Source organism: Uloborus diversus, chromosome 9 (genome assembly GCF_026930045.1).
Source record: "Uloborus diversus isolate 005 chromosome 9, Udiv.v.3.1, whole genome shotgun sequence".
Lineage (NCBI taxonomy): Eukaryota > Metazoa > Arthropoda > Arachnida > Araneae > Uloboridae > Uloborus > Uloborus diversus.
The window spans coordinates 66,295,866-66,321,036 of NC_072739.1; the positions used below are offsets into that span (position 1 = coordinate 66,295,866).

Genomic DNA, 25,171 nt, shown 5'->3' on the forward strand with positions numbered 1-25,171 from the left:
ATTTTACTTGTTGGAAAATGACATAGAGTTTACTCTATGTCATTTTGTATCATTTGAAAAAAAAAAGTTGATGAAAAAAAAATTTTTTTTCGCGATTTGCTTGCAAGTGAAACTCTCTCCCCCATATTTGGTTCCGTCGTTGCACATCGGTCTGGTTTACCTCTAATGTGTCTGATAATAATATTTTTAGAAAAAATATGCTTAATACTTTCCTGAAAGTACAAAAAAGAAAATAAAATAAAAAAAAAAATAAATAAAATACTTTTTTAAACACATTTAACCATTCATTTACTAAAATTAATTATTTCACTGTTGTTACTGTCAATTGAAGTGGAAAGTAGGGGGCTAAGCGCCGCCTAAATAACTTTTAACCCCCCCCCTAGGATCTTTCTAAAAAGATCATAAAAATATCGAGGAATATCTTTATTCCTGTCCCCTATTTAACCCCTTTTCCAGTCTTGCCAAATAAAGCTTGAAATTGAGCCTCTAAGACTTCAATTTTGAAAAATCCCAAAAGAGTTCCCCCCCCCCCCCCAGTCCCACCCTTTTGTTTAAACACCAGAAATAAATTAAAACTGGTTTCTTAGGACATCATCAATTTCGCAAAATTTACGATGGGGAAATCTCAAATCCTCTATTCTCGGTCTAGGAAGATTGGGCGCCGCGGGCATATTGGGTGCCGGGAACATTGGGCGCCGAGCACATTGCGCCAAATGTACCCGGCGCCCAAAGTGCTCGGCGCCCAAAGTTCCCGGCGCCCAATCTTCCCATTTCGTTGAACAGTAATTATGTTTTCCGCAATCAGTGTGTGCGTATGCGTGTGTACGTATGTGTGTGTATGTATGTGTGTGTTTGTGTCTGTGTGCAGGCATAAATGTGTTGGTATGTGTGTACGCCACTGTAGGGGAGGCTTAAGCTTCCACTTGCCTCCCCCATAATGGCGCCTATGGCCTTTTCCCTTTGGGAGTCAGAGTTGGCGCTCTCTTGGGGGACTCAATCCGCCCCTGCTAATCTTGTGTCCTAAAACGTTCGAGTTATGGGAAGCTTCCAAAACAGTCTCAAGAGTTTGGGACCCAAGAAAAACTTTGAAATAAAGGGATATTCGAGCTATAAGCTTCGAGTTATCGAGATTCGACTGTATTTACTTTAATAAAAGTTGGATCATACAGCTTCTAAGGAATAAATAAAAGCTGAAAGTTTTGAGCCAAAAAGCGATAATTAGAATATTATACCTTCCGACCCATCGCCAAAAAGATGCCAAAGCCTAAACCAATCAGAATGTGTCGGTTTCCCGTCTCATAGACTTGTTTGTCAATTCGCTTGATAAAACTTCATACAACTCCGTTTCCGTTGTGTTGTTTCTGCCTGCTGGTGGTGGTTGTGTAACATGTGCTTTCTTGTGGTCAAAAAAGGTCTTATGGAGTTCTAGAGACTACTTATTTAAACTAAATTACTAAAAAATGAATAATTTTAACCAAGTGAAAGAAGAATATAGCTTGAAGTATAAGGTAAGTGTAACGAAATCTATTTTCTGCCTTCTGTAAAAACAACCTTTTCGTACCTACGAAAAAAACAACAATGAATTCAAGAATGCCAAAAATCTAAGTTCATATAAGCACTCTACGTTGTCTGTTTTGAAAAGCTGTTAATGCTATTAGAAATGATAAGCTTACCATCCTACATTTTGCTAATTTAAGGATGTAAAAGAAATTTTTAGATAAAACTACCCATTCCTGTCATTTAGGGGGGTCAATTCTTCCCGAGGCTTTGAGAAATTTATGTACTTACATGTGTAAGTGAACGTGGTGTTTACTGTTTTATTAGTATAATTTACCTGAAGTATGCACCCCTGAATTATGCCCAGAAATTCCCAAATGACTTTTCTTTCATTGCATAATTCTTTTTTTTTGTTGCGTATTATTAAAGGGTATGGGTCATTCAGTGTCAAATCAACGCACTGATTTTACCTCAGCCTCTCAGATTTTCATGAAATTTGGTACAGAGGTAATGCTTATATAGACATAGAAAAATGTAATTTTTTTTTGAAAAATAAGAAACTGTATTGAAGATACAGCGCTATAAAAGTACCAAAAATGGCTCAAAACATGTGAATGACCCAATTTTCAAAATGATATAGAATCTTTTCTAATTAAGATAGAGAGCTGGAACAAGTGCCATTTGAAAGCCTTTTTAATTACCTTTCCTATTATTTGCAACATGATTAGGTCTAAAAAAAAGTTACTTTTTAGTTAAATTAAAACTTTAAATTTCTCAAAATGTGCCGCCTCAATTTTCTTCAATTTTTTGTTTGAAAAATGTTCTTTTTAAATATTTATGTATAAAAGCATTTTTCTATCCATATGTTCAATTTAAAACTCAATTTATTTCCCCTTTATTAAATCGGTCAAAATGCCGCCCCCCCACCCCCTAGCTGCTATGCCCCTGGCGAGGGCCACTCCTGCCAACCCCTTGTTACGCTACTGAGTACCTATATGTGAGAGATAATATTTTCTGCTGAAAGTTTTTTTTTTTTTTTTTTAGGGTTTTGGATCATACACAGAATGTATGACAAGAACCTTATTTACTGGTCTTTCATCATTTGCACTAAGTAAGTATGAGTTGTATGGTATGATGTAAAATTGATTTTAATGATTTCATAGTCCATTTTTTATTAATAAATTTATATGCTTCAACTTTTTTTCTATGAAAACTTTTTTTAAATGTTAACCCTTAACAGGGGAGGTGCAGTCTCAAGACTGCTGAAAAGTTCATCCGATCACCCCTATTTCATTTTCAGTCCGATTGAATGGATTTTCCCAATAGCTTTTTTTTGTGTGACCTTGAACACCCCCCCTTATCAGTTACTTTAGGCAAATGCATCTGGTTTGGATTTTAATTGCATTATTATAAGCGGTGTGTGAGACAACACCTGCCGTTTAGTGTCGCAATTTTCGGCAGTAGTAGACATGGCTCTTAACGTTAGAAACTGCGGCGCGGATATAGGGCAATTTAATCTTAACCGCGCTATGTCAGGGGTCTGGCCAGAGAAAATTTGGGTCCGTTAACGGACCCTTCAAAAAAATCCGATCAAACAAAACGAACCTTTCAAAAAATCCCGACCAAACCAAAACCGACCCTTCACAAAATTCTGATAAACAAAAACGGATCTTTCACCAATTGTTTATTGGAAAAGCAAATCTCAAATCAAAATAACGCAGCATATTTCCGTGATCAAAACAGTAATGTTTGGAACATTTTTTAAAGTTAAATTAGAGGGATCAACTTATACAAAATCTGCTAATTTTGTAAAACAGAAAAAAAAATCGGCACTCTTGTTGTGTTCCTGCAAGAGATAAATAACTTTTAAGGCCAAATAAATATAATGCTTGTTGTTGGTTTCTTTGAAAGAAATTAACAGCTGAAAGCATTTTGGTTTATAATTTTGCTTGTTTGTTTTATGCAGCGGTGTTGTTGTAAACTTTTGAAAAAGTCGACTTTCAGTCAGTGGTAAGCACTTTTCTCCCTGCTCATGATTTAATAAACGGGTCATTCCATGTCAGTTCAACCACACCCCAACACCCACCATCTCAGATTTTAATGAAACTTTGTATACTTCTACTTTTTATAGTCCTAAGTAACCTCCTAAAGTATTTCATCTCTAATAAAAAGTTTTTGTTTTATGACCCTTCAAAGTTTTGAGATTTTGCGTTAGTTGCAGGGTTGGCAAAAACCGGGTTTTTTAAAAAAGCCCATGGACCCAGGGTTTTTTTGGGTTTTTTAAATAAAACCCAAAGAACCCAACTAAAGCTGGGTTTTTTAAGGGCAGTTCTCAAAAGGTGGGAACAAAAAAGTTAACTTTGAGCAATTTCAAAAATTTTCGAATTTGATATCAATTTTTCTTTTGTTCTATAGTATGCAAACCTAGAACACAAAATATGAACATGAAAAGACAGCAGGTATTTGTAAAAATTGTTAATTAGCAAATTAAATCAGCAATCTGTAGGTAACAGATTTTGGACATTGTTGTCATGTAGGTAACGGATTTTGGACATCATCATAATGTAAGTTTCACCATTTTTGACAACTGTTAATCTGATTTTTAACTTTTCCAATGAAAATTTTATTTACTACTTTTTGAATTTTGCAATTTAATGATAAAGAGGATATTAATGAAGTACTTGAATGGCTATACATACTGCTCTTTACATATAATAAAGTTTTGGAATGATTTTGAAGAAGTTGATGAAAGGTAGAAAAAAGCTTCATGGAAATAATTATACAAACTTGTAGTTTGATTTATTGGGACAAATAAGGAATAAAAATAGAAACAAATAAATACGACATATGTATTTTTAAAGGAAAAATAAACAAAATATGCTTTAAGAAAGAATGTAAAAAATGACATCAGTTTTAATAACGAATATTTTTTCTAATGTCATAAGAATTAAAACGATGTCTAAAAAAATTATTGAAAAAAGAAATTCGTATTTCTATTTCGAGGTCGTTAAATTATGTTTAAAAGAAAGAGAAAAAAAAAATTTAAAATAATAAAAGCGGCGGGAAAAAAAATTGCTAGCGCAGGTGATAACGTCGCCAAAACTGGTGCAGCTGACGATTAACTACATTTGTTAAACTGGAATCCCCCTCTGGTAACCTTGAGCGTATCGTATACTGTGTTGTCGCCAATGTCGCCAGCGGAAGTTTGCTTGGCGATGTTAGCGCAAAATGGCTTTCGTTCGATCATAGAAAGCCATGTTTCTACTGTAATTTATGCATTGTTCAATGTGTAACGTATTAATTATGCAAAATACCAATGGATTAAAGAAGATAACATTATAATAACCTTTTTTATTGAGGTTAGAAGACAGTGGATCATCAAAAATTATGAATAAACGGACAGAATTATCGGCATCAAGATCGTTACGCCATTTGGACATCTCACATGTATGTTTAAGAAAAATCATTTTTCTTCTAAGATACTGCATAAAAGCTTATGAAAACACTTTTAAACAATTAAAAATTGATTCTGAGGATCGATAAATACCTTTAAAACGAAAACATCATATACTTAGTTCTCAAATAATAGCATTTTAAAGATCGCAACTTTTGGACATACATCAAATTTCAAAGTTACGTTTTTTTTTAAATCCTTTACAAAGTAAATAATCTATCTTTATTTTTGTTATCTGTGTAAAATATTAACAAAAAGTTATTCAGTGTAAGATTCATACCTTTAATTTTTTTTTGAAACGTATGGAAATAATTTAAAAAAAATTTTTTTTAATGGTACATTTGCTCAGTTAACGTTTTGGTATGTCCAAAATTGTGCCTTTTAGCAAAGAAAATATTTTTTTAAGGGCATTTGAAGAGCTTTTTTCCATAATTTATGTCAATTCTTGTCTCTGTACAGCATTATAATTTACCTCAAAAATTTTAGAGTTAATTAAAATGAAAGTTATTTGGTGTTGAAGCTTCAAAGTTGAAGTCTGTGTTTGTTCCCACCTTTTGAGAACTGCCCTTAAAAGAAATGTGGGTTTTTTGTCTTTTTTTAGGAAAAATATGGGGTACTTGTAGCATATTGTAGCGTAAGTATAGGAACAAAGCACAAAAATTGTCTTGAGGTAAAAAAGCTGGAAAATTCCGTGTTTTTTGAAGAAAGGTATGAAAGACTACAAAACCCAAGAATGGTGAAGTTTCAGATTTTTTAGTTTTCATGATTACCAACAGTTAAGGTAAAGTTACTTCTCGAATGATAAAATCTTTTGTTTGTTTTTAATTACAACATTTTTTTTTTTGCATTTTACTTTATTGTATTTCTTTTTGTTATGCAAAACTACTGTAGAACCTCAAGTATTTTAAATCTCTTTTTACTGAATTCCAGCTTAATCAACACATTTCTTTGAATTTTATGCTGCCTAATTTTCTATTTCTGTGTACAGAGTAAGAAATATTAAACTTTTTCGTAAGATAATGAAAATACTGTACATTCTATTCTGTTTTCTTTCTGACCGTTCGTAACACCTGTTAATTTCTAAAAAATATATACCTAGCTTATTCGAGATTAGCGACTGTTGGTTTGCAGAAAATAATTCACATGAAAGCCTTTTAGCTAGAGTAGTTTCCTCTGTACTATCTACAAATATTGAGAAAATCAGACGTGACAGGACTCAGTCAAGATAATTTGAGTTATTTTTTGACCAGTTAAAGAAAAAAGTTAAATATCTTTATTTAAAATCTTTGAAGTATTTTTTTAATGCCGTTAAGAGTTAAGAAATACTATTAAAGTTCAAAATTCATTTTTTATGTCCATTGTCTGTGGTAAGAACAAATAAAAAAGAAGTTTAAACTGTGTAAGTATTTAATTTAGTAAATTTTTTAAAAAACTTCTACAAAATTTTAAAAAACCCAAAAGTGGGCTAAATAATGGGTTTTTTTTAAATGGGTTTTTTCAAAAAAACCCATTGGGTCCAATCCGGCCAACTCTGGTTAGTTGTCATTTACAGTTCTCTCAGAATGAACTGCAGCTGTTTGCAAAAAAAAAAAAAAAAAAAATTCTCAAAAACCAAGGATAAAAAGTTTTTGAAAATTTTCACATTATATAATAAGACTTCAAGCATTTTAGAAAAAAATGTATGAAAAATCTAAACTTATATTCAGCAATTAAAAAAAATTAACAAACTGAAAATCTTAAAATTTTTTCAATAAAAAAAATGATTGTCAAAATATTAATTTTTTGGCATGAGGGTCTAAATTAAAATAATTTATATATTTTTTTAAATGATCATTAATATGTGTGCTAACATATAAAATGAAAATCTTTAGGGGACTTAGAGGGATTCTGCCCCCTTGACCCCTCATTTTGATAAAAGAAAAAAAATCGATCACAATATTACAAACTAAGTTACTAACAACATTAAAGGAAAATTCAAATAATAAAATACATTGATGTTTGAACTTAGATGTAAACATTTAAATACTCAAGATTTTTTTTCAATTAAAAATAGGTAATGAAACAAGTTAATAATAAAAATAGAGGACACTGCGAAACTCAAAATTTGCTTGCAACAATTTATGCATACTAATTTTAGTTTAGGGTAACATAAAATTTAAAAATTTTCATATAATTCTAATTTATAATTGTGCAATTAATACAAAATATTAGAGGTACTATAAATACCAGCTCATAGCTCTTAAATTCCTTCTACATATGTTTGTTTTTCATCTTCTTATCTACTGAGGCCATACAGTCATTAGAAAAGACATATGTTCTTCCAGTTGTTGTATGTGGTGGTTCTACAACACTGAGCACATGAGGAAGTGGGATTCCACAAACATCATCTGAACTAGGCCAGTAAAAGGAAGGCGATGGCCCATTTGGGTGTAAAAATTTTACTAGAAGGTTTCTTTCATCTTGATCCACTTCAACAACCATCCCAAAATGCCATAAATTGTCATAAACACTGGCAATGAAACATCCAGGGTGTATGTACACTATTTATACTTAAACTAAATTGTGGAATATTTTTTAAATTGAAAGTAAGAGCAGGTTCTTTATCAGTACTTAATCTTCTTGCTTCTATTTTGCCTGTTGCATTCAGTGGTTGAAAATTATGGAAATTTCGAGTTCCAGGAAGTGTCTGGAGATCTTCGTAAGATGTTTCCAAAACTGAACGAGTTAATTGTACCTCATCTCTGCTAACAAAATGAAAGTTGATGTTTGAAATATGAGCAGCACAGAAGTCGAAAAATAATTTGGGAGAAATTATTTGGTTGTCTAGATGTTGTTGTAGACTCTCTTTTCTAGCTAATCGCTTGGCAGTCCCACCAATACCATCACATTCAGATTTTCCATGGCTGGTAGCGAAAAATGACCACTCAGCTTTCAAGTTAAAATTATTTTCATGATGGCAAAGATTTAAGAAATTGTATTTATTTTTATATTGTGCTGCACATCCATCGCTAAAGTAGTGTATTTTCTTAATGTGTAGAAAATTTTCTTTCACATACTTCAAAATCTTTTCTTGAGTCTTATGAACCATTCCTACATCATGCTTCAAATCATAGCTGATGATACAATGAGATGATGCCATTTTCTTTCCTTCTGAATTTTTATAATGAATTAAGACTGAATGCAACGTGCAAGATTCTGAGGTCCAATGATAGCCTTGAGCTTCATCTTGAATTACGAATACATAATTCTCACTGAAATCCATCAATATGATTGCTGTACTAAAATGACTATTTTCTTTTAGGGCTTTTAAAAATGATGATTGGGATTTTGCAATAAAGGAGTGGGGAATCAGATGATCAATTTTATTTGCTAAATCAATTATGAATTCATCTAATGAAGCAGTGTTTTTAATCATTTGAGTTCTATCGGTAGAAACCCATTGTGAAAATTCAATGGTTTCATTACCATCGTGTTCAGGAAACTTTGATTTTAAGTAGTTAATTAAGGTATCCTTTTCAGGACAATTTGGACAATGTCTGAGGAAGCATTCTCTTTTTGACTCTGTACACAGTAATAATTTCATTATATCCTTATAAGTATCATTAAATTGTGCAGCATGAAGAAGTAATATTACATTTTGATGATGAGTACAAACACATACACTATGGGTACCACTAGAGCCAGCTAACACGCACCATTTGGGCCTTAAAGAACAAAACTTTGAAAAACATACTTTAATATCAGGGTATTCTTTTTAAAAAGCTAAATATAGCTCTCTGAGATTGCTTAGTATCAACCTTTTCTGCTGGTAATTATTTTTCCCTATGCTGATAATATCTTTCATGCCTGGCATTAATCTTGATTGTTCATCACTTTGATAAAAATTTTTGACCACATCAACAGTTTCTGGTGGAAGTCTTTTGCCACATCGAGGTTCAGCTAAAAATCCCTTTTCTTTGAAAATTTTTTGGGCTTGACGAACAGAATAATCTGAGACATCAAATACATGCTGAGTTTTTTTTCTTGGCCACGATAAGGCAGCTGGAATTGTGAGTATTTGTATTTGTTTATTCCCTGGGACACATTTTACACTTTCTTTCATTACCTGAACCAGTTTATCCATGTCTGCTGCTTTTTCTGATACATTTTTTTCTGTGTCATCTATTGTAGATGAAACATCTACTTTCAGTACTTTTCTGAAATTATCTTCAATATTTTTCTGCAATTTTTCATATTTCCTCTTTCTATAAGATTTCTTACTAGTCTCTCCTAATCCATGTAATTTCAAAGGAGAACATTCCATCTCATTTCGTGATTTATTAAGCTTTTCTCTAGCTTCTTCACTTTGTAGACTGCTTTGTTCTGTAAATTCAGAATCTTCCTGCTCTGAGTAATTACAGTCAGCTACTGTATAGCTAATTAAGTCTTCATCGTTCTTATAAATGATTTCTCTACACTTGCGACACAATTTTTCCCCTGGTTTCACTTTGAATCCTTTCTCTGTTAAACATTTAGACTGCTGCAATGTAACAAGACGTAGGGAGTGTTTAATTGGTCCTTTATGCCTTTTTAACGGATCACTGCAGATTTTGTGCCTCAACTCAAACTTCTTTAAGAATACATTTTCATGATGAAAACAAATATTTTGAATTAAATCCAGTTCACTTTCAAGTCTAGCACTCAAAAATTCTTTTTCTTCTTCACTTAAGCAATTGATATTCTTTATTACTTTCTCTTGATTAAAAGTTAATTTATGGCATTCACTTGCAGTTAATTTACATACACTACATATAGAGATATCCATACTAAATCACATTTAAAAAACAATCTGGTTGAAAATACAAGTAAAATTTCGATACATGCTCAGCAATGATTTCTCTAAGTAACTGGGTAAAGAACAGACTAAAAGACAAATTCAAAAGTAGACACTACTCTAGTTTGCAGCTCTTAACTAGTTTCATTCATCCGATGAAATACTAAACTAAAACTTGGTTTCCTTTATCTCTCATCCAATGATATACCCCAGAAAAGTTTTGGTTTAACTTAGCAATTTATTGTTATGTGTTCAAAATGATTACCTTTGCCCAAAATGTTTACAATTTACATTATTTATTTGCCTGTCATCCCCTTGCCTTGTGGGTGTTATACTAGCTCATAAAAAAGGAACATCTGGCATTAGATGTCAGCTGATCAGAAAGCTGTATGGTTTACATTTAGTTGTTAATATGACAGTCAGATGGGGAAACTGATCTTTGCTTCAATTTCTTAGGCAAATGATAGGGCAATTTCTTTGTCTTGATTCATCTTTCATCTGCTGCATTAGTTTTATCAAGGTAGCACTCTGATTTAACTTAATTTTTATACCATAAAAAGGATATATAACATGCTATTGATTCTAAATATTCCTATTTAAGTAATTTGAATCAGAGCATTTATATTGATTTGTTTTCTTTATTAATTGTACTTAGTTGAAAAAATCTAGTGTATAACTCTAACAGTAGATAAAAAAAATATGTGAGTTAGTTATGTCATTAAAGCCTTGAGGGGAAGGGGGGGGGAATCAGGGGGAAAACTAGTTAAACTAGTTTTTTCCATGCAAATATTAATTTGCTTACCAATTTTCGTTAAAAAAATGTATAAAAATTCATTGAGAGGTGCATCAATTAATTTCTTACTGTGCTATAGGGCGGGGGGGGGGGGGGATACACTTTATTTTTTAAAATAGTTTTTCTTAAAAATCAGGCCATTTTTATATAAAATGTTATTTTAAGAAAACAGATGGGTGAATTTCATTGCACAGCAGTAAAGCTAATGGGAAAAAAGACCCACTATAGCTATTTTTTCTAAAACATAAGGAGAGGGGGGGGGCGGTACTGAAAGTGCTAGATACTGCTTAATTATGAATTGGAGCAAGGACTACTTTCAATTCGTAAGTTGCCTTGACTAAAGTGCTGTAATAAGTATGCAGGAATTGTTCTATGCAACTTTTTCAAGTTTTATTTTCAATAATTTTTAATTATTTCAAATTGAAAAAAAAAAAAAAAACCTTGAATATTTAACTTTATATGTTTCAGTTCAATGTTCAACTCACTTCACGTTTAATTTTTTTTTTTATTATTATTATAATTGCTGGAAACACTTCTTCTTAAAGAAGTGAAAGAGCTTTTCTCTATCATAATTTAAGTTTTTTCCATGGAATGAGAGGGGGGGAGGGTGCTTAATCCCTAAAAGACCCCAAAAAAATTTGGTTGGATAAATTAGAATACATAATCATGATAGTCTTTTTTTCAAAACATCCGTTTTTAAAGCTGACCCTTGTGTTGAAATTTTAAATTTCAGCAATGTCTTTTTCAAAAAATAAAATTTTCAACTTTTTTTTAAAAAAGTCTTGAAAATGACAAAAAATGCATAATCGGAAATCTTTTAAATCTAAATTAATTGATATTGGGAGGAAAAATAGGGGGGTTACTTATAACCACAAAGGAAAGAAGTATGTTAAGTTTAATCAAAACCCCAAGGTGGTGAGTGTTGAAATCCCATTGTTGTGGTTGATTCAGGGTTGGCAAGTTTCTGCCGAGGCGGTTAAAACCACTGGTAGAAACCGGTTAAAACCGGCATGGCAAAAACCACTTTCTGCCACATTTGCGGCAGAAACTGGCAAAAACTCACGAAATGAAAAAAAAATTAAATTATTGACTGCAATAGGAAGTGCACAGAAAAAAGAATTATTAACCAAAGCACAATTTAATTACGATATTACCACAATTTAAAATCAAATGTTACATTGTTTGGACACTGCAATTGCTTCTTAGAAAAGGTGGTTTCTAAAATCTAAACAGTTTCTCAATCTAATATGTACAAATGAGAAACTTTAGAATATTCCTGAAACAGAAGAGCTAGCAGGCAATGCATGAAGGAACAAGCAATGTTCATGAAACTTTCATCAATTATTTTTTTTTTAACTGGTCCACCATGTAGTAACTGGGGTAGTGGGAGAAATTCAACTGGAAAAATAAGTTTCGAGAAATAGGGCTAATTTGTTTTGCTAAACTATGACATTAGGTACAAAATCTATGTTAATATTGGCAAGTAAAATTCAGGCACTTTCTTCTTGAAGCACGTGATAATTTCGATCACAAACAATTTAGATGAAGCATATAAGTGAACAAATTAAAATCAGAAATGCCTTTTAATTCTGTATGTCACTCCTCTTTCCTGAGCACCTATATGATTTTTCGTCCTTTGTTAGATTTATCCAAACATTACGAGCATCTGCAATTGAAAAGTTCCCTTCTCAAACTAAATCAAGGGCATTAGCATAGGATTTTATTTTTTTTAATGATGAAATGAAGTTTCATTTTTTAGTTTACTTAAACGAATATCATTTAGCAATCACTTAGGTAATTAAAGATGTTTTTAAGTTTCTGCCGGTTTTTACCGGTTATAACCAGTTTCTGCCACTGGCATGGCAAAAACTAGTTTCTGCCGGCAGAAAGCCAACCCTGGGTTGATTTGACATTGGAACTACCACATATTTTTAACTAATTAAAATTGAAGAAAAAGCTTTAATGCTAAATATTATGTATTTGAGTTCAATATTCAACACAGTGTACATTTATATTTTTTGTTTTAATTGCTGACAATTCTAGTTTTTAGAATATAGAAGATCTTGTCTCTGTGATATAAATTTTTTTTTTCAGAATGGGGGGAGGGGGGGGGGGCAGAATCCCTCAAAGTCCCCTAATGTTTTTCATTGGATAAGTTAAGGTACATATTCATGATCATTTTTGAAAAAAATCATAATTTTTAAAGCTGACCCTCATGTTGAAATTCAGAGTTTTGATAATGCTTTTTTTGACAAAAAAAATTCAAAATTTTCAATTTTGTAATTTTTAAAAAAAAAATTGCATAAACTCAGACTTTTTAAATATTTTTTATGAACATGTTCAAAGTGTTTACATTTTGTGTAAAAATTTTCAATAAGATTATAGCATTAGTTACCAAGAGACTTTTTTTTTTTGGGTAAGCAACAACAGCTAAGTTGGAGTGTCTCAAAAATGACAAAAAATGCAGAATTGCCAAATTTCAAAGGGCTGTAAAATCAAAACGCATTGAGACTGAACGAAAAAAAAATTAGGGGGTTACTTACAACCATAAAGGGAGGAAGTATACCAAGTTTGATCGAAATCCGAGAAGGTGGGTGTTAAAATCCCATTTTTGTGGTTGATTTGACATGGAATGACCCAAACAATAATATACAGCGAAATGAACTGAGACCTGCAAAGGATAGGGGGGGGGGGGGAATGTGCTCGCTTCAGATAGGGTTATTAACTTTAAACTTATCGCCACTCAGTGTCTGGTGGGGCGGTGTTTAATTGTAATTTTGGGGAGAAAGTCAAAAATTTAAATGCTGAATTGATGGTTATTTTTTTATTTTATTTTTATTTTTTGATTCAACTGTGTCTAGACATTAAAGATATGATTATCGTGGGACTCTAAACTGAAATTCTAAAATAATTTTATCAAAAATACTTATTTTACAAGCCGTTTTTATACTTTTGATGTTTAGTATGTTTTGTTAAGAGGTAAAAAATATTTTTTTATTTTTGTAAAAATTACGGAATTTATAAGTTTTAAACTAAGTTCTGTGTTCTAATACAATGTCTTGGTTCAAAAAGTTATATGCTGAACCCCTGCCTGAATTTCTTTGTTACAATTATTTTAAATACTATACATATAACATTTCTAGTATAATTTAACATAATGTAGAATGGTAAATAAATATTGATACTTGAGGGGTGCCCATCCAGAGAGTGATCGATGGTTTATTTTTTATTTATTTTGATTCAACTGTGTCCAGACATTAATGAAATGTTTATCATAGGACTCTAAAGTGCAATTCTAAAATAATTTTATGAGAAATATTTATTTTACAAGCCGTTTTTGTACTTTTGATGTTTTTACTTTGAGGATTGCGATCTGTTTGCATCCGCTATGGGAATCTGATTTTTCAAATTTTCGATGTTTAGTACGCTTTGTTAAGAGGTAAACAATTAAAATATTTGTTTATTTTTGTAAAAATCATAGAGTTTATAAATTTTAAACGAAATTTTGTCTTTTTTAACAATGTTTTGGTTCAAAAAGTTAAATGCTGAACCCCTGCCTGAATTTCTTTATTACAATTCGTTTAAATACTATACATATAACATTTCTAGTATAATTTAACATAATGTAGAATGGTAAATAAATATTGATACTTGAGGGATACCCATCTCCCAAAGAGCGATGCCGCCCTCCCATACTCGAAAAACACTCAAGAATGATATTCCCAACAGAAAAGAGGGAAAACACTCAACATTAAGTGTCAATGATGCAGTTTGTGCCATCTCAAAATTCAAAAATTTTGTTTTTACAAAAAAAAAAAAAAAAAAATTTTTGCAAAATTTGATTTTTCACAAAAAAGGGACCCTGTGAAAAATCCTGGACAGACCCCTGAATACAAGACGCATGGAGTGCCTTGACTTTGCATAACGTTTACCCAAGAATCAACACTTATAGTATCATCTTTATGGTGCACAGCAGATGAACCAAAGTTGTAACTTCTCTCAATATTGTGCAGATCTTTTTTTGTCAAAAGATGCATCCTTTCTAATTTATCTGTCATAATCGAATTTCTTATGTCATCTAAAATAGTGTCGAAGGGAATTTTTGATGCTATCTTGACAGCTAATAAATGTCTCTCCTCCGGTGATAATTTTAAATGTCCCAAATCATTAGCATGTCCAACATGAGTAGAAATAAATTTCACTGTACATTTTTCATTGTCACTGTGATGAAATAGTTCTATATCAGCTGGACAGTAGCCATTTACTTTGCAGCTGCCTTGAATTTTTAGGTGCCGCTGACCTTTACTCGTTGAGTGGAAGAATCCTCAAAATTTCTCATATGAAGAGAAAGTCGGTTCCTCCGTATTTATGAAAAGATTGTGCATCGATTGACAACGAAAGAAAAAAACTTTCTTTTCAACAGAGACTTTACACAGCAGACAAAAAACTGTTTTCTTATGCACTGTGTTATTAGTTGAATGATTTTTCCTCATATGACAGTCGTAGTGAGTTTTCTTATTAAAAGTTCTTCTGCAATCAGCGCATTGAAACTTTTAACTACTTTAGCAGGAGACTTCAATTCTTCCAATATTGAAGAATGACAATTTTTAACGTGCTGCCTCAGTATTCGAAAGTGTAGATACGTTTTCTCACAATGAGGACAAGCAAAATTCTCTTCATCACTATCAAAAATTATCTGCTCGAAGGATCTTTTCCTCAGCACGGAAGAAACTGCATTTGCATTTTGTTGTAGCTCTGAAAAGGGCTGTTTTTTACAGCCGTCGTCGTTAGACATCTTAGTGAAAAAAATTTACGCTTTTAATCTCAACTATACGATCACTAGAAGTCTCTAAATTGTAAACAATATCACGTGACCTCCGATCTAAAGTAGCTTAAAGCGCACCAAAATTCAGACATGCTCAGAAGTGCATTCCCGCGTTTTGTGATCAGCTATGGCTAGACGCTAGTCTCAAGTAGCCTTTTAAGAACCAAATTATGTAAAATTAAATGCTTACAAAAAGTTAGATCAGTTATGTGTTTGAGCAAACAAAAGATAGAGGACTTATATTGTGGTTTGTGAAGTTTCCGATTACGTTTAATTGATCCATATGCCGTTATATACTACAAAATATCAATACAGTGGACTTTCTCTATCTGAACACTAATGTGAACACCCTGATAATCTGAACACAATTGGATAGTCCCGGCGAAACTCCGTAGACAGCAAAAGGCTCTCCTCTCTGTACTCTGAACACCCCATAATATGAACATCTGAGCAATATGAGCCAAAATTTCCTGCCACTAAACTATAATTCAAGAATATGACTTTGTATAAAGTAGTATTAAAGACCTTTAAAGTACAATTACCTTTAAATAATATTCGGCTGAGAATCAGTCAAGAATGATTTTGATTAAAAAATTGGATGACAGCACGTACTTTGCTTGGAGAGAGAATACACAATGCAAAAAGAGATTAAAGTTTTTTTTTCCAGGAATTGTATCAAAAGCTATATTGTAATATTTTATTGTTGAATGTTATGGGAAGCTTATTAAATTAAAAGATAAATGTAAGAGTTTAGATCCTACTGAGATGAATTAGACATAGCACTAGCCACCAATCTAAAATTCAACACCTCGATCTCAGTAACTGGTGTAGCTCACTAGGCAACATACTGAACATAGTACTTTAACGCAATAGAATATCTATACATACGTTATCAAGTCTCCCTCCATAATGAACACTCCCATTATCTGAACACTTTTGTTCGGTTCCATGAGCGTTCAGATTAGAGAGAGTCCACTATATATACTTAAGTGGTCCTATGGCTTTTATCCCAGTATAATAAAAGAAGTCTCATGCATGAATGGTGGAAAGATCAATAAATATTAATTTTTATGACATTCTTCGTTAATAAAAATGTTAAAGTATTTTCACACATTCTGAGGCATTAAACCAGGAGGAATGTCTCAAATGGAAAACATAATGAATTTCTTAAAACTTACTTATCCTGTTTCTATAATTGTTGTCACTGATACATTAGGTAAATAAATTACATGATTTTGATTGATAGAGATTTTTTAAAAATCTCTAAAGCAAAATATATATTGATTTTTTAAGTTCTGTAATATACATCAGACCAAGGGCGGATACAGGATTTCATTTGGGGGGGGGGGGATGTCATGCTCAAGAATGTTCGTACGATAATTTCCTAGAACTTAGGTTTTTCCTTTAGGTGTCAACAAAAAGCACTAAATAAGCCATTAGCTGAATGACAACTTAATTAATTTCGTAGGAAAATAGTTAAGAAGTGTTATTTCAAATTGCTAGTTAAATTGAATTACAATAGAATCTAAGAAATTACAGAAACAATATCCATTTTTTTAAATTAAATATGTAAACATGTTATATTAGCAATCTTAACAGAGAGAGATATTTAAAGAAAAAAAAAAATCAAGCACTGTTTTGAGCTCTATAGATTTTTTTTTCACAAAAAAAATCATAATGATTTAGCGAAAATATTAGTTTACAATACTAATTATTGATATCTTTTGTTCTAAGTGAATTTAACAATAGTCTTCATACAAAAAAGAAAAAAAAATATAGGTACAAAAGTAAACAAAAGTATTGTACAGTTTATAATACAAATTCTTGTCGTCTTTTGGTCTTGGCGAATCTTAGAATGATGCTTTCAGGGTCCAGCAGAACATCTCGATGGACAGACATAAGGGCAAGCCCAGCGGGTCTCTCTTCTCCCATATTCGCTCGAAGCCAAGTCTTCAGCCGAAGGAGGGTGGAAAAACTACGCTCCGCTGTAGCTGCACTAACTGGAAGAATAGCCAGAATCCTTAGATCTTTGTGGATGGTGGGGTACATGATGCTGTCACAATTTTCCAGCACTTCCAAAACGGAATCTGGGATTTTTTTCTTTCTTAAGAATGGCTCGCTTCCATTTCTGAGTCCACAACGTTAGCTCATGCGTTGCGGATGCTGCAGAATATCCAACGAGGTCTTGGTACATATTAATGATATCCTTTACAGTAGCTTCATCCTCTGATGTTACTTCTGGTTTGTGCAACACAACTCGAAGCTTAAATAGATTCATAATCTCAGAAGAAAGTCTCTCTTTCAGATCTTGAATCACATTATCTAGAAGAGGTATGTATACAGATCTCCTAAAATGTTCCTCACGAGACACAGAGGATGGTTTTCACGACTCGTTTGTGAGGTTGCAAGCCATGGTATCTTCATTTCAACATCTAACTTTTCGGCTACTTCACAAAAGTTTCCAGGCATCTTCAGAAAAGAAACATTTCACTGCAACTAAATTCACCTTGGTATCTAGGCATGAGGATGGGCATGTTTAATTTTTGCCCGACAGCAAATGTGATTATACATGGCAGTCTCATAGAATTAGATAAAAGGCAATCACATTTTTCACGAGTCACTTTCAATAGTATTCCATTCCTAGAAAAGTAAAATGCAGAAGGGAAAATTTCAACAATGTTCATGGGCTCCGGTTTTCTCAGTTCTTTCAAAACAAACTGAAATGGGTAGGGCAACAGTACTTCATAATCTGTGTGGTTAAATAATCCCTTTCACTTCTAAGTGACTTCAAGAGAATGAAAAAATTATTCACAAAGTTGTTTAAATTAGAATAGGGCTTGATGATAGATTTTAATTTGGAATTGGAAAAATTCCAATCCATTATTTATAGTATCCATATAATTCCCAACACAATAGTTGATGCATGTCCATTCCTAGAAAAGAATAACATGAACAAATATTGTCAGAAAGAGAACAATTTAGGCATGAAATAGTTGATACTTTTAAACAATTTTTATCAAGAATAAAATACATTTAGCAGTAATATTTACCTTAAGTATCGGATGCCAGTTCTTATTGAAATAAGTTACAACAGAAGAAGGCAATTCGAGAAATATAATATAAACATCGAAATATTCTTCATTTGAAGCATAGCACATTTTTGTTAAGAGTTCTTTTGCTTTCAGAACTTCCTCTTCGGTGAGTTTCATTTTTTCACATGTCACCTAAAAAATAAGAAAGAGTTATATTGATACAGTTATCGCATAAAATATTTACCACTACTTTCAGAAATAAACTATCTCCCGTTTGAATATTCACAAGACATGGAAGCGGCATATGAAAAGTGACGCATTTAGAAAATTTTCTTTGAACACACGCCTTTCTACAATGTCTTTATCAGACAAAACGACATGAATTTGGCTCCAGTTTTTATTACTGTTTTTGAAACAGTTTACCAACCATTCCATAGATTCTTTGTCTTCTTGGGCTAACAAACCCATACCAATTACTTCTGTTTTTCCTGCAATTAGTTTCAAAGCAAGATTTTGAGAAACAAGAAAATTTGTTTACAATATTTACATTAAAGTAAAAAATAAAACAAAAGCAATGAAGCTATATACCATTGCTATTCTTTACCACAAACACATAGCATGTGAAAGCGAATGTCTAATAGTTTGTATGTTCCATCAAAAAATATTATTTCAGGAAAAGTTTCGAATATTGAAGACATTTCTTGGTCATGGAAGAACATTCCATCCAGTAAAATATTTACATTGCACAAATATTTTTCTTGAAAACCCTCATTTTGTCCTTTGTGCTTAACACCAATGTTTGTGATGTCTCTCAAAAGCACATGCTTGTTGGTTCGATTTATCATCTCATCTTGTATAAGCATCTTATTTGCCTGTAATTTTAACAAATTACCAACTTCTACTTGTAAGTCAGCAGGCAGCCGCGGTTCCCTTGGGTTCAATTGGTTATAGAGTGTCTGAAATCGGATGATTGTGATTGCTATTCATTTCCATAACTTCCAAATGTCTATCAACTTTAGAGAATATAATTCTAATAAATGCCACACATCCAGTATGATTAGTTCTGAAAATATAAAATGCAACAAGTTATTTCAATTACTATTAGAAATTTGACATATAGCAACAGCTTCTGGGCCACTATATGCCGGTCCTAACTAATAATTTAATAGATTATTCTATTATTTATTTCCTTGCAACTAAAAATCAACAATAGAAAATTGCACAAATTTTACAGTATAGAAAAAGTATCACAGCACAACTGGTACCATGCACTTAGTCCGTATTGCATTTGGTGAATCTTCAGAAGGGAAAGGACTCTCATACTAGAATTGTTTATCAAAGGGATTTGAGAAATTTGGGTTTGGATCAGACTCGACAAAAAGTGGAAAGCCAAAAGTGGAAGTGACCAAAAATAGCTCAAACTGGGTTTTCGGGTCAAAGTTTCAGAAAAAAATCATTCCAGACTATTCAATTATATACCAAATATAACACATACTCCAATGGGTGGGATTCTAACCATTTCCACCCGTAGTTTCCGCTCAGTAAGAACCCTTAACAACAACAAAAAACATATGTTCAGACACCATACAGTCATTTCTGAGGCAGACTGATTACAGTTTGTTTCACTTCTGCTAAAGTAAAGAATGAAAAACATTTTCAAATTACAAAGATTTTAGATAGTCATATACGTAAACAAATAATTCATCTGTATTATAACCACAAGCAGCATTAATGCCCCCAAGGATGATGTGCACCTCTCTCCATTTAATGAGATTGAATACTCTCTAATTAACCTCCCCCCCCCCTTCCCTAAAAATTTCAATGATAGTCTTGCTATGAACCCCTCCCTCCGCATCCCATTATATGATGCTGGGTTGTTGTAGTTGGAAAGAAAGTGAGTAATCTTCAAAGTTCAATTCGCCAATTTTTAATTAGGGGTGCTCATTAAGAGGGTTGAGAGTGGATGATTATAACATCAGTGCACAGATTGCAGCAGGGGGGGGGGCAGTGGTATTCTTTGTTAAGGAGGGAAAAGGGGGGGCTTGTTTTTGGGTGGCTATGGGTAGCCTCGGGGCTCCTGTTCTTGGGGGAGGGGATGGTACATTATTTAGAATTTTTAGCTAATACATTCATGCAACATCAATAAGAGTTGAGCGAAACAGGATGGATGCAAATAAATATGAAATAATTTAATGTATTACCTTTGCATTGCGACACATTGCAAGTAAAATACAAATGCAAAATTTCAATAAAACATAAATCCAAATTTCAGTAAAGCATGAACAGCGGTGGTCCCATAGGGTATTATACTCCCTGTACGCCATATACTCTTAAACTTTAACATGTAGCGTATACCCTCAAGCTTCAAAAATTTTCATATAGTGGTATATTATGTATATGATCACATACACATATTGTGCGTAGTGGATTACTGGGAGTAGATCCCCAGGAAAATAGATGGGAACATCACTGAGCATGAATATATATAAAAAAAAACACTTACTTCGTTCTTCTTTCACCAAGAATATTTTATTCTGTAATACAGTAATCTTGGGTCAGCATTTTTACTACGCTACGAGAGGTGTGACAAATCCAATTTTAATGCATCTCTTATCCAAAAATGGACTTTCTGCTCTTGGGAATTTTTTTAAACTTCTTGCAGTTCTGCAAATGAACAAAACTTTTGCCCGACATATATAGACACAATTAAAAATCAAGCATTAGAGCAAAAATAAGAAAAACACAATCGGTGCGCAAGAAGCCCTCGTGTGTCTGTTTTCACAGCAAACCTAAAAATTTCGAACCTTCGCAGAAATCACGCCAAGTTATTAACCTTAAGTTCAAATTTTAGTGTTGGTGAGAAGGCATTTTAACTACTTCCTGTAGCTTACACTGAAGAGGCTACATTGTTGGCAACTTTTTTTAAAAATTATTTTTGTTATGAAATAATGAAAGTAAACATTCCAAGGTTTAATTTGATATATTACTTGTACATATTATGTATGTTTTGTTTTGTGTTATATGTTCACCTTTTCTCAGGATTGGCCCATCTGCAGAAAATCCCCCTGTGGTGGTGTTAAGTTGGGGGTAAAACACCAGGTTCATATAGGCTGTGACATTTATTATTAAAGAATCTTCATACAGCACATTTACATATAGATCCAGTTTGCCAATGCAGAAAACATAATCAAAAGAGCTGACCCATATTAATGGCCTTCATGGTAATCCATTGAAGTATCCGATGAAGAGAGGCACACAATTGCACCCCCGCGCACACTCATATGACCAACTGCCGCTCCAGTCCTCCCCCTCCCCGGTCCCTTCTTCAGTATTTCCCATGTTTGCACAATCGAGCGGCAATAGTAGAATTCATTATAACGCCACCGCCAGTAGAGCTTTCAAATTGTACCTTGAAATAGGTGTGCTCTTATAGAATTCTCTTAACTGCAGTATGGTAACTCATAAGGAATCTGGGGTTGAGGGGTGAGCGAATAGGTCGTTGTTTTGGATTGGAGTTCGTTAATTCCCTCAAGTTTATGTCAAACCTTAGTTGCAACCGTTGATGCAGTAAAATCAGTTTCAAGTATCCCTATTGTCAGTTGATTAAAATTCCTAGTCTTTTTTTTTTAACTTCAGTAAAAACCATTGAAGTGAATTGATTTTTTACTTTTCTCTTGATTACATTGTCAAAACGAAAGTTCTCTAACGTTGCGGATCAGGTTGAATTGCCAAAGAAGGAAGATGTCTAAAGGCGCAAAAATCATTTCTGGTTATCTTAGTGTTTTCACTAGCAGTTTTTGCTATTACGACAAATCAAAAAGCTATAATAAAAGTGCTGTAACTGTGTAACTTACATAAAACTAACTCAAAAACACACACATAAAACGGCATTACAGTTGGCGAAAATAAGCTTTGATGTTTTAGAAATTGTTTTTGATAAATTAAGATTGTTTCTACATATTGAAATTTTATGCATCAAATTTCCCCCCAGCAATTTGCTAGTTTGATATATGGAGGTCCGACTGTATTTTAATCATGTTTAACTATGCATTTGCTTGGATAATTGAGCTGAAAGAAAACTGCAGGACCACTCAATTTTTTGAAAATAATTTTTAAAAAATTGTGACTGTGTGATCTTGTGTTTTAATGTCTATGTCTCACTGCTCCCCATACTCTTAAAAAGGGTAAGGGACAATAGTAAAAAATGATTTTTGTAGGTGCATGAACTTATTAGTTTTCATTTTAATATAATATAATTTAACCCAAATTAACTTCTCCATTGTTATAATCTCTTAAATATTTTGCTGAATTGTTAGTTGACATTCTTTATCTTTTTCCTTACATCCCTTTCTAATGATTGGAATTTTTTATTCCAGCATTTTCTGCTCTTTATTTCATTCAAGTGCTTTTCAAATCTCATCTTCCATACCAGCATAAAAGTTTTTTCGTTGCTCCTGCAGTTGTCAGCAGTGGCATTGCATGGATCGTTACATCTCGTGGAGCAAGAGTTTGTCAAGAAACATGGGTGTCCTCAGAATCAAAGTATACAGATTTCAACAGCAAAGAATTAAAGAACTGAACTGTAAAGAATCTTTTTTTTTTTAAGTAGTTGCAAATTTAATTGCAATTGAATATCAACTGACTGTCTGACTGTAATAACTATATTTAGTAAGAAGCAATATTTATATATCTATTAAAAAAGTTACACTTAGAAGTAAATCTTCTAATTATGTAAGTTTTCCCATTCACACAGGTCTTGTACATGTCCCTTGAAGACACATGGCTAGTTATATAGGGTGTAGAAAAATGGTTGTGTTTAGCACTAAGGAGTGTTTAGGTAATATAGAACTATAATTTTGTGTTAAATTCTTCAAATGGAATTGAATGATTTAAACACTGCATAAATTCTGAGTGTTTCACCAACATGGAATTCTTGATGTTCATGAAATGCTGGCGAGGGAGAAAAAAAAGGTTGCTCTGGAGCGTGCAACAGCATAGAATATTTTAAGGGTGAAGAGGAAGATGAAACAAAGTATAGTACAGAACCTTTTATGTGGGATCTAGAATATTGTGAAATAAGAAAGCTGGGAACTTTTTGCTTAATTTTTCTTGTCATTTTTAAAACTACCTTTGCGGCAATTTTAGGAAAAGGGAGGATTTTTTGAAATGTCTAAAAGAATATAATGAATGGTTTCTTTTTAAAGAGTATTACTAGCGAATAACTCGGGAAATTTATTGCAAAGGGCTAGTCTCGAAAAAATGTCCCTTACGTAACGCTTAAGTTTTTAATTTTTTCCAGCTAACCAAAGCCTAGAATCGCCCCAAAAATGAACTTAAAAGATGAAGAGTCTTCTGTCATACAGGGCAAAATTTCCTAAATATTTTCCCAAACAAAACACTAAAATATCAGACATTTTCTCTATTTCATTCCTACTTCAAAATAATGAAATAAGTACTTAAATGCGTTCTTATGCTATTTTTATTGAATGGCAGTAATTAAAACCTTTTTGAGCCTAAAAATGATTATATGAATTTTCAGAGATGCCAAATTATGATAGTTGATGCAGAGGAGAATCGAGATCATTTAAATGGAAGACTGTAATAAGGTTGCAATAACTAAAAAAGCAAATTTTTATTGATATTAATTTCATGCACAAATAACAATTGACAACTATTTAAATTAAAGAAAAAACCTGTACAAAAAAAATCACAAAAATAAACTTGTTTAATGCACGAGTATAAAAAAAATTGCACATGTATGTTCATTGACATGTTTCTTACCCATCATTTTCATTCTTTTTTAACATTATTCAGTACTGTGGTGATTTTTTTTTAGTGTTGTAAAAGTGTTAAATTTTTATGATTTTAAATAGTTTTCATTTAATGTTTTAAAATATTTTGATATTTATAAGCATTTCTGAACAGTTTACTTCATATTGAAACATGCAGATCCATTACTGTTTATTGTATTTCGGTTTTGCAAACAATCGTAACAGTTCCTAATTGATCCAGAAAACTGGGAAATTAAGATATCTGGGACAGTAGTGGTCCTGAACGTTGCAGATAATTTGTTCTCCACTGTACTACAAAGCAAAAAGTGACTGTGTTCCATACCATTTGATTGCTTTTCACGGAGGAAAAGGGCTATTGCCTCTGAAACATGACACATTGCCATGCACTTAAAATATCGCTCTAAATTTTAAATATAAACTACTTAAAAACCATATTTTATTATATTCCATATCTTCTATAATTTTTGGGCACTTTCGACGCTGGGGACTGAGGCTGAACCTAATGATAAATCTGGCTCTATATTCATGCCAACTAAATTGGGGCTGAACAAAAGATACAAATTCAAACTCTCTCTTTTCTCAATTGTGCCTGCTTGATATATTTGCAACATTTTCTTTTGACATTTTCCAGCCTCAGAGCAGGAATACAAATGGAGGGAGCAAGTCCATTCATTGGCTTAGAAAAAGCTGAAGCTTAGACTCCAAGTCATGTGACTCGACAACAACGAATGGTTGATGTGTTTTGCGTGAAACAAGCGTAAGAAACCTGATTACTTCTAATGCTTTGCTTGAAAACCTATAACGTGACTTGGGGTCTTTGGTTCACATAGGAAATCCCTCCATTTTCTCTTAATGCTTACAGCACGTATTGAAGTTCACAGAATGCTTTTGAAAAAGTTAGTTTCTTCTCCCTATATGATTGTCAAATGCTCTAAAGCAAAGAGCTATTTCATGTATTTCTGCAT

General features: G+C 32.6%; 1 protein-coding gene across 1 annotated transcript; it reads left to right on the forward strand.

The window, feature by feature from the left end:
* The first annotated feature begins 1,342 nt into the window (after nucleotides 1-1,342).
* LOC129229689 (uncharacterized) lies at nucleotides 1,343-24,180 on the forward strand. The gene is made up of 3 exons (XM_054864051.1): nucleotides 1,343-1,508; nucleotides 2,542-2,608; nucleotides 22,791-24,180. Exons 1-3 carry the CDS (start codon nucleotides 1,461-1,463, stop codon nucleotides 22,991-22,993), a joined length of 318 nt encoding a protein of 105 aa, XP_054720026.1. The 5' UTR covers nucleotides 1,343-1,460; the 3' UTR covers nucleotides 22,994-24,180.
* The last annotated feature ends 991 nt before the right edge of the window (nucleotides 24,181-25,171 follow it).